At 46.8% G+C, this 11,249-nt stretch overlaps 1 protein-coding gene across 1 annotated transcript in view; it reads left to right on the forward strand.

Moving 5' to 3' along the window:
• Positions 1 to 1,666, forward strand: part of Ppef2 (protein phosphatase with EF-hand domain 2) — a 25,082-nt gene extending 23,416 nt beyond the window's left edge. Inside the window, exon 16 of the mRNA XM_055596346.1 lies at positions 897 to 1,666. Coding sequence (XP_055452321.1) covers positions 897 to 1,150 — 254 coding nt within the window. The 3' untranslated portion in view covers positions 1,151 to 1,666. The remainder of the gene's footprint in view (positions 1 to 896) is intronic.
• The last annotated feature ends 9,583 nt before the right edge of the window (positions 1,667 to 11,249 follow it).

Here is an 11,249-nt window from a genome sequence, read left to right on the forward strand (position 1 = left end):
AGGAAGGAAGGAAGGAAGGAAAGAAAGAAAGAAAGAAAGAAAGAAAGTCTATTGCAGGCCAGTGAAATGGCTCAGTGAATCAAAGAAGCACTCCACACATAGCCTGACAATCCCCAGAAACCAAAGTGGAAGGAGAGAGAAGAACTGACTCCTAAAAGTTGTCCTCTGACCTCCACTGTGCCACACATGGCCATAAGCGTGCATGAGCATGTGTGTAGGTGTGAACAGAACCCTTGCCCTGACCCGGGGTTCAACTTTCAGAACCACAGAACAACAAACCGAAAAATAAAACTCCAGCCGACTGTGCCTGCATGTTTGCAAGGGCTCTTGTTAGGTCATACTTTGTTTGCTTTTGAGGTGATGTCTCCCTACACTGTCCAGGCTGCCGTCTCACTCCTGGGCGCAGGCAAACCTCACACCTCTATCTCGAGTAGCCAGCACGAGTGTGCTCAGCGTAAACACATTGCGTAAACAGTGTAAATGAGCTTGTGTCTGGGATGGCTTAACAGAAGAAGATATCCACTACTGACATTTTTGGGCCAGAGAGTGGATTGTGAGGGGTTCATTTCGTGCTTTGCATGGTGTTAAGCAGCATTCCTAGCCTTTATCTGCTAGACGTTTCCAGAACTCCACTCTCATGTTTGTTACAACTGTAAAAGAATAAATGCCTCAAACATTTTCGAATGCGCCTCCATCCCGGGGAGCACAGTTGCCCCCAGCTGAAGGTCGCTCGGGATTGATGCTTTTCTGCAGTCCTCTTGGGCGTTTATAGGTCACCTTGAGCCTTGGGGTCAGTGTCTGCGTACTAGTGTGAGGGAGCAGGAGTCTCTTAGGCAAGTGAGCCGAGGCTAGCACTGGGAACTAGACGGGCTCACGGGCTTCTCCCCTCTGGTAAGGGTTCATCTCCCTGGATGAGTTCAGACACACCTGGAAGCTCTTCAGCTCTCACATGACCATCGACATCACCGACGACGGTATCTGTGACCTTGCCAGAAGCATTGACTTCAACAAGGACGGCCGCATCGACATCAATGAGTTCCTGGAGGCCTTCCGCCTGGTGGAGCAGTCCTGCTCTGAGCGCCGAGCCTCTGCCTGCCCACAGCCCCCTGACACTGCAGAGAGCGGCCGCAGCAGCCCGGGCCCTGGCTGAGGACAGCCTGGCCTTCAGCACCCACAGTGCCTACAGGCGATGCCAAGCTTGTGACTCCACACATAGGCTGGGCCTGGGGTATGTGTGCACGCTACTGCATGCATGCGTGCGCACACACTCATGAATAGAGAGTGATCCCAACCTCTGGTTTTGGTACGTTTAAATTCTCACACCTGCTCTAGTTATCACTGATAATTCAACACCCTGTTATTTTTATTTCATATATTTTATTTATTGTTTTAAAAATGTCATCGGTAAAAGAAAGTTTTTTAATTGTGTATAATCCCATGACCCAACTGTACAGTTTTTCATTATGTGCTCTTTCTTCTTATAGCTATAGAGCTGCTCTGATTCTGTGTCCTCGTTTTTAAAGAAATTTGTATTTAATTGTGCATACTTTTCCATGCTGCTAAATAATCTTCACAGCTATCATGATGATATCATGATCATGTATGATTTTCTTTCAAATTTATGTAATCTGTTTGGTTCCTAATTAGTAAACAGATATGGTGCTTAGTTTTTTTGTTTGTTTCTTTGTTTTTGTAAATAACACGATGGCTAATTTGTTTTGCAGAAATAGTTTTGAATGAAATGGTTTTTTTTAGGATACAAATCTCAGGAATACAAAAGATATTGTATTAGTTTGGGTTTTGGGGGGAAAGAGAATCAATAGGCTATAGATAATTTACTCTAAAGAACTGGCAAGGGGCTGGGAGATGGCTCAGTCAGTAAAGCACATGTCATGCAAGCATGATGGCCTGAGTGTGACCTCCTAGCACTCATGAAAGTGGGACCTACTGCTAGAAGGTGAAGGACATGCCAGCCCGCCTAGCCAACCACGGATCTCTGCACTCAGTGAGAGACCCTGTCTCAAAACATATGGAGAGGCAGAGAAGAAGACATTACACATCAGCCTCTGGCATATACACACACAAACACACCACATGTACATGCAAACCACATACGCACATACAAATGCACACCACACATGTATACATACCACACACACACACACACACACACACACACACACACACACACACACTCTTAACCTGAGCTAGGGCAGCCTTTGAACTCAGTCTATGGCTGAAGGCAGCCTTGATTTCCCAGTCCTCTGGTCTCCACTTCCCAAGTGCTCAAAGACTCTAGTTTAATCCAGTACTCAGGCACTCCATGACCCATCCAAATCAACATTTAAATCACCCATCAGAGCTGTGAGTGTTTTATGGTTTGATGCAGTCCAGATTGCTCTTCAGACCACGCATGTGAATTCTACCACGAGCTCACAGCTTCCAATGGGGCCATTTCAGATCTTTGCTAGAGGTGAATGAACAGTGTTCCATTTGTAACTTACTGAATGTTTCATTGATTCATGCCTGACTGTCTCCTCTCCCTCAATGTATTAATCGTGAATGAAGCAGAGCTTCAGAGAACTTTCCGAGTGTGACTCAATAAAACAGCAAAAGTGGGGTCCATGACTCCATGCTTCTCACTTCTAGTTTTACCTGAAGCATATAGGGGAAAAAAATTATGCTCCTCTCCGCTCTATTGAATGCTAGGCAGCCATTAAAAAGAATGGTCTGCTACTGGCTATGGTTATGCGGGGGTGGGTGGGATTTTCACTTTTTATGTAAGTGGCAAACTAGTAAAGATTGAGGTGAGATTTTAAAAACAAATATAATTTCTAAAGGCATGCAGACTGTGAGGAAGCCAAGACAAATGACCAGGCTTCTTCAGCAAATAAACCACAAGGAGAGGACTATAAAGAGAACAAGGAGAAAAGCACAGACTTAAGAACGCTTATGAGCTGGCCGTGGCAGTGTAGTATACCTTCAGGTCCAGCACTGGACCTCTGTGAGTTGGAGACCAGCCTGATCTACATAATGAGACCCTCTCTTGAATTGTTATAGGATTGTAATAGGATGTAACAGTCACATACAGAACTTAATCTGATCCCAAAGAATGGCTGCTTCCATCTTAAATAACCAGAAATGTCTGAATAATAGAACATTTGATGATGCGATGGAATTATTTGTCTTTTTTGGAGGTCATTTTAAAGTCACTATCCATTACACACTGATTTGTTTCAAAACAGAGGCTCCTACATGGGCATGTGAACAAAGCCAGGCTAGCCCCAACTGGATCACCAGGGGAGCTACATTAGGGATCTTTGCATTTGAATTGTTCTATAATATGCTTTTTATTTGTTTTGTTTTTGTTTTGAGACAGGATTTCTCTGTGTAACAGAGCCCTGGCTGTCCCAGACTCACTTTGTGGATCAGGCTGGTCTTGAACTCACAGAGATCCACCTGCTTCTGCCTCCCGAGTGTTGGGATCAAAGGCGTGCACCACCACTGCCCAGATATAATATGCAGGGCAGGTGTGGAGGTGCTCAAGAGTGATTCAGTGCGTGGGAGGAGGAGTCAGGGTCATGAGCCGGAGGTCAGCCTGGGCTCCAGAATTAGTTTTAGGGCAACCTGTGCTACATAGTGAGAACTTGTCTTTAAAAAGACACATGAAAATCAGACTTCAGTGTTGGGTGAGAGAAAAGTACAGCAGATTTGCTAACTCAAACAGGGGTGCAAACTTCCTCAGGCATAGCTGGAAGCAGGAGAGGTCCAGCATAGTCTCTAAAGCTCTGAGTGGACAAGAGTTAAACAGAGTCCTTTTGCTGCTGCTGTTGTTGTTCAGTTTGGTTGGATTGCAACAGAGAATTCACCTAATTTCATTAAACGTCAGTTTCCTTGTCTATAAAGAGGATATCATACGGTATTTTCCAGGGAAGTCACGTGGCTTGTTAAAGTAGGTTAAGATGCAAACAAGGTCCAGGGAAGGATCCTAAGCAGAGCTGGCTAGGCCTCATGAGTGATTGTAAACTTTAGCTTTGCAAACATAAGCAAAACAGCTTTTGTTATATTTTGCATCTGTCTATACTAAGAAAACTGGAACTTTAGTCAATCAGAAGCAGCCAATGAAGACAAGCATATTAACAACAGACATTCTAGGGGATAGACCAAATAGCGAAACTTTATTGACAAATATTTATTTGTGTGGGGGTGTGTACCATGCCTTAAATACAAGTGGAGGTCAGAGGACAACTTGCAGAAGTTAATTCTCTCCTTCCACTTTGTGGGTCCCTGGAATTGAACTCAGGTCCTCAGACTTGCCAGCAGGTACCCTTACACACTGAGCTAATTCACTGGCCCTGCAACCCAAACATTTATTCTATAAAAATCCATCCTTTATGCTTGGAGAATGGAGTCCCTGAGCCCTCCTCACCTCTGCTCAATTCATGAATCCCTGTTTTCTGCAAAAAGTCTTGAAAAATTTGTATCCTGCCTCAGTTTACCTTTTTAGCAGGCAAATAAAAGAAAGAAAGAAACACAGTCAAAAGTATCTGGAAGCCCAAGAATTGCTGCCCTATGCCTGTGGGTGTCTGGTTGTGAAGAACTTCTGTGTTGGGTGACGGCTCAGAGTCTGCAAGTTTGAACATGAACAGAACAAGAGCTGGGTGGTGCCGACACCTATCATCCCAGTTACGGTGGAGGAGGTGGCCGAGGAAAGAGGATCAGCTGAGCCCAGGAGTTGAGGGCCAGCCTTGGCAACAAGACAAGGTCTTTTTTAAAAATGGGGCTGGAGAGATGGCTCAGCAGCTGAGAGCTTGTGCGGCTTTTGGAGAGTACCTGAGTTAGGTTCTCAGTACTCAACGTTGGACAGTTCACAACTGCCAGGAACTTCAGTTCCAGGGGACCCAATACCAAATGCTAGACTCCAAGCATCTGCACTCATATGCACACACACACACACACACACACACACACACACACACACACGTACATCCCACATTCTGTATTAAAAATAAATATATTTTTTAAAAAAGATGATTTGCCCTACTTTGTCTGATTCAGTGGCTCTCAATCACAGAAGACATTTGAAAGTGCCAGGGCTTGCCTGTTTATCTAGGCCAGATAGCTCAGAACTTCTCTGAATGTGTCTTGGGCACAAAAATTGTAAGCGATGTCACAAGTGCTGGGTTCTCTACCCATTACACAATATAGTTACATGTCAAGTTGCTTTTTGGTCAGTGTACTTCTGAGGCAGTCATTAAGACCTGGCTTGGTTAAATCTGTTCTTTTTGTTTTCAGACATGACCTCACATGTATAGACTAAGGTGATCCTGGACTCCTTCTCCCTTTACCTTCCAAGTATTGGGATTCAGGCATGGGACACACACACACACACACACACACACACACACACACACACGTTCCGTTATTAAGCAACTTTCAGTGGCTCGATGAGCTCTCTGGGTGCTCTGAAGGAGCAGGCGCTGGCCAGTTGTGCGTCTTTGTAGCCGTCTGGTCACAGCGGATCTGCCAGCTGCTGACTCTAGAGTCAGCTCAGGTCAGATGTCTCCAGTGGGAATTTCCCAGTGTGTCTCGGCGCCTTCTGTGGGACGTATCCCTTCTGATTCCACACGGCTTTGGGTTTTGTAAAGCTCTGAGCGTCAGCTGTAATTATGGTAGACCAGCCAGAGCTCCTGAGTCACCTCCAGACCAGGCCTTTTGGAATTTGCACGCTTGAGTCAAGCTGAAAGCCTTGGAACAGGAACCAGCAGGGAGCCAGACCATACCACCACATACCTGCCCAGGACCCTGCAGCTTCAGCTTCCTGTTAGGCCACCGTGCCTGCATGAGAAACACACTGAACTGGATTACACAAAAGACTCGTGCAAGAGAACTGAGTTTTTAGAGACAAACACTGTGAACGCAGAGTGCAGATTCGCCAAGTCTCTTTACCAGGTACACAAGCCGTGGGAAGCTGTGGAAAGTGTTCTCATCTTCTTTAAGGCACACTGTCAAATGCAAGACACCCAGCGGGAAGTTCTGATCCCAGTGACTGCTCAAACAGTCCCTTCCCACCTGTGCAACCTTGAGCAAGATGCTTGACCGTTCCCCCACTGCATCCTGGAATGCGTGATAGTAGCTACTTCCTCAGGTCCCGAGAGGCTTAGATGACTTAAGGCATGAGGTAATGCTTTGCAACTCAGGGAGCCGTGGTTCTATTAATCAGGCTCAGAAGTCCCCTAGCCTGGAATTTGTCTGTGGTTCACCCAGAGGACTTACTTCCAGGTCTGCTTAGGGGTAGGAGTTTCAGTTTGGGAAACCTGAAAAGTTCTCAAGTGGAGGTTGTGTTCACTGGAGAGTGAATGTGAAAGTTGTAGACTTTTTTATAGCTATTTCATGGGCATAAATACATTGTGATATAAATATAGAAATAAATACATATTTCTAGCGAGATGTTTGGTGAAACTGCTGGTGCTGGCTCACAGGTTTTATTCAACCTGTAGCAGCCCCTGCCTGGCTGTAAGGAACCTCCACCATTGGATTCAGATTGAGCTCTGGGGTGTACGCAAGGTGACTAGGTGCGCTCTGGGATCTCCATAGCAACAGCCCACCAGCACTATGCTCTGTCTGGATCAGATGCAAATCTCATCCAACAGCCTTCAGTGCTGGGTGCCAGCACTTTGCCTCAGAGAGGAGCCAATAGGGTGTTAGTTGAGGGCTCCTTTGCATTCACCTGTTTCAATTGCTCTTAACACCATTCTCCCCGCCAATGCTTCCCATGCCAATTTAGTGCTTCCCTGCTCTTTGCATGTCTATGACTCCAGATAATGATAGGTCCGGGGCTTTGCTTCACTCACTGGATAGTGTTTTCCTTGAGAGCAGGTGGTTCCTATTTTAATCAATTTTCTCTATCCTCCCTCCTCCTTTTTTTTTTTTTTTTTTTCCTTGAGCCAGGCTCTCACTATGTAGCCTGAGCTGCCCTGCAAGTCTATATGTAGACAATACAGACCTTGAGATCTGCTTGCTTCTTTCTCCAGACTGTGCCTGGCCTGTGTTGTGCCATATTAATGCCAGGGAATGTTGGAAATCCTTGAGGTGCTGTTGGGACTTCAGTCTTCTTTGTTTGGCTGTCATTACTACCTATCAGCAACTGAAAGCAGCTGGGAGGTGCCAGCCCCACTGTGTGTGAGCTGCCCAGGCGGTCAACACCTACCAAAACCAAACCAAAGGAATCCTCCTGGGCTAAGCATTCAGACACCAGTGGGCGTGGGAGAGGAGATGTCACCCGTGGACCCAAGGCAGGACATCTCCTGAAAGGCTTTGGTCCCAGGTCCACTTTGCACTCTCATTTTATACTCTGAAACCATAAGGTGGGGTGGGCAAGGGAGAGAGATTTTACGAAAAGGCACTCGGCAATCAGCAGGTTGTTAAGGGCAACGACCCATTGTCTCAGCGGTTTCTCCTGGTCGCTCCGTTCCAGGTAGGAGTGACATCGTGCTCTTAGGACAAGCAGCACCTTAAGAAATCACTAAGTAAGCCAATAAATCAGTATCTAATAGTTGGCCCTTTTACCTTATTCTACTTCATTAAAACACCACATCTCAAAGTACGTGAGGCTTACTTAAACCAGGGGGATTTGACTTCCCACAAGAACACACTAGACCTTTGCTAATGGCTTTTTTCAGTGGTTGTTTCCCATCTTGGAAGAAGTTCAGGCAAGTTTAGACTCTGTCCTCAGAGTAATCTACGGGACTCTTCCAGTTCTATGTCCATTTCCTGAGTTGTGGGAACAGGAGCAGTCACTGGCCCATTCACAGCTCTGTTCAAGAGGAAAACAGCCTGTCAGCTTTCCCGCTCTGAGATGCAGTCCCGGGAGCAGCAGGCATTCTCAGAGGCTAAAACCTTCAAGAGGCGAGGGGGTGAGGCACAAACCCCAGAGTGAAAGCCCCTTAGAGCAGTGGATCTCCACATTACAACTACCTGAGGAGGCACACGCCTTAAAAATGCAAATGCCCATGCCACATCCAGATCGCCTGTGAGAAACAAACAATTATTTGGAAGATGAAGCCTAATGCAATAACTTTACAGCTCCATCGCACAGGACTTGCTTCCGGTTTCAGAGGTTTAGTCCATTATCATCATGGCAAGCAGCGCAGCAGCATGCGGGCAGACGTGATATGGGGAAGTAGCTGAGACTTTTACATCCTAATCCACAAGCAGCAGGCAGAGAGAGAGAAAGAGATGAAGAGAGCAGAGACAGACGGAATGACAGACAGACAGAGAGACTGGGCCTGGTGACACACTTCCTCCAAGGCCCTCCTCGTCCTTCCCAAACAGTTCCACTAACTGGGGACAGAACGTTCAAACATTCGAGCCTCTGGGGCCATTCTCATTCAAACCACCACATGCCTGTAATTTCAGCCCTATGAAGAGGCAGGAGGGGCATCGCTGGGACTTGCCAGGTAGCCACATACCTGAATCAATGAGCCCCAGGCTCAGTGAGAGACTGTGTCAAAAATAAGGTGGAAAGAAACTGAAGATATCCAGTGTTGACCTCTGGCCTCCAATCTCATGTGCATGTGTGCACAGGCGAGCACACACACACACACACACACACACACACACACACACACACCCCACAGTTAGAAACCCTTATGAATTGAAGTCTGATTCTAGAATTCTTGGTCACATCTACAGCCCGTTCCATTAGGGATAGTTTTTGCTTGACATCCTTTAGAAAAACAACATTTGCAAAGATGAGGTTGTAACCGCGTGCCTTGCCTTCTTTACCTCTGCCCCTTAGAAGGGACTGAAAGCCACATGCTCAGCTTCTCCTTCCCCAACTTGGGGAAGACAAAGTAAAATGAAGCCTGTGTAAGAACCGCTCAAGACAGGGCCGTAGAATACAAGGATGGTGTGTGGCTGGCATATTCATTTCTTCTCCTTTTGTTCCAACTCTTTATTTATTTGTGTGTATGGGTGTTTGGCCTGCATGTATGTCTGTCTACCTTGTGTGTGCCTGGTGCCTCAAAGCCCCTCTTGGAGGCTAGGAGAGGGCATCAGATCCCCTGAGACTGGAGTTTCTGATGGTTGTGAGTTGCTATGTGGATGCTGGGGATCAAACCTGGGTCTTTGTCAAGAGCGGCCCTTGCTCTTAGCGTGCTAAGCCAACTCTCCAGCCCTGGCATATTCATGTCTTAACATTGCCGGAAGAAACCACCACAAGTTTAGAGGCTTAAACAATACCAATGTGTCACCTTACGAGTAAACACAGGCCGCCCAGGGGAACAGCAGGGGTTTGATGGCACCGGTTGCTTTCAGAGGCCCTGAAGAGGGTTCCTTTCCTGCGCTTTTCTAACTCCCAAGCCGCCTGCAGTCCTTGGCACCTCCCTTCATCTTGAAAGCCAGCAAAAGCTCAGGGATCTTTCCCAAATCACCTCCGCTTCTGCCTTCCATCTCTCTTCCGGTTCGAAGGACCCTTATGACCCCACTGTGCCCACCTGGATAATCTCAAAGTCCTTAATGATGCCGGAGAAGCCTCTTCTGCCACGGCGGTAGCAGGTATTGGCCACAGGTTTAGAACCTGAACATCTGCGGAGGCCATTATTCTGTCTCCCCAGCAGCTCAAAATGCCCGGGATAAACCCGAGGCGCTTGCGCCGGGGCCTGCCATCCAGGAAGCACAATGCCTGCCAAAGGATCTTCCGGTCCCACATCTTAGTCTCAGCCCAGACTCCTTCCTCATGGCATCCTCGCAGGCATGTCGCCAAGCTCACTGTGCCCCTCCGTAAACATCGAGACCTCAAGGTGATTTCGACTGTGGTCTCACCGATGATACTTATGGAATGTACGTTTTTACTTTCCTTGTCGTGCTTGGAGAACAATGTGACCTCTTTTTGATCTATAAGAGATAATTTAGTTTGCAATTCAATTATGCATTGAGGAAATCATATCAGAAGAAGAAGAATAAGTTAAACTGTCAAGTTAAATTGTGTGTGTGTGTGTGTGTGTGTGGAGGGGCTTAAACTTAAGTCCTAAGTGAAAAGAAATAACCGCTCTTCACTTCAAAGAGGGAGGTTTTTTGTTTGTTTGTTTGTTTGGTTGGTTGGTTGGTTTTTAAGATTTATTTATTTATTGTGTATACAGCGTTCTGCCTGCAGGCCAGAAGAGGGTGCCAGATCTCATTATAGATAGCTGTGAGGCACCATGTGGGTACTGGGAATTGAACTATGGACCTCTGGAGGAACAGCCAGTGCTCTTAAAGTGAGGGAGATTTCCCAGAAAGATAGAAACATATGAGGTGGGACTGAAGAGCCGCAGCTGTAGTAGCTGTAGTAGCAGCATTCACCTTAGAACTAGGAAGAAGGGGCCTATTTGGGCATCCAAAGGCCTCTGTGGGACATGAGCAACAGAATATAATGAGCTTTACTCTAAAGCTGTCTGTTCCATTAATAAAATTCAGGAATAGTATGGAGAGGTCGCTCAGTTGACACCCACCTCGCACGTACAAAGTCCTGGGTTTCGTCCCCAACGCCACATAAACTGGGTAGGGTGGCACATACCTGCAGTCCAAACCCAGGCGGTGGGGGCAGGGGGGTCGGAAATTCAAGGCCATTTCTGAGGTCTTTGCGGAAGCTGCTGTGAGATCATGATGGTGCTGGCTGCGTCCCGCCCACACAGCAACACTTTGCAGCCTTCTCCTTATCCTCACGCTCTGACATTCTTCCTGTCCAGAACGCTTTCTGTGGGAGGGGAATGTAGTCATGTGACGGATTGTTAGCTGAGGTCCTCCACTCTTTGACGTTTTGATTTTTTTTTCTCAGTTGCCAATGTCATCTCAACTATAATTGAGAGGTGCCGATCATTGTCTTGGATGCAGAGTCACACAATTTGTCCTAGGACCTCAAAGCCTGCACAGACCTCGCCGAAGCTTCCCACTTCATCATCAGCCTTCTGGGTGCACAACCCGTTGTGTGATTTTCTCCGTGTATCTGCTCACACCTCTGCCTGCCCTGCCTTTCCATCCTTCCTACAAACCAAGGTAGACGATGCTGGTCCCTTCAGGGTCGTTGAAATCATCTTCTCCACCAGGAAGCCCACTGAGTGAGGAGTTTGTTTTCCTGCAGCTTGCTTGTACTTTGGATGGGATATGGTGCCATGTCGCCAGCTCTTACGTCACATTTTACATGTTTTAAGTTGTTTTCGTGTTGCTTTTAGTCAGTCTTCACACAAGCCTGAGAGGTAACTGTAGAT

Source organism: Psammomys obesus, unplaced genomic scaffold, assembly GCF_907164565.1.
Source record: "Psammomys obesus unplaced genomic scaffold, mPsaObe1.curated_primary_1811, whole genome shotgun sequence".
Classification (NCBI taxonomy): domain Eukaryota; kingdom Metazoa; phylum Chordata; class Mammalia; order Rodentia; family Muridae; genus Psammomys; species Psammomys obesus.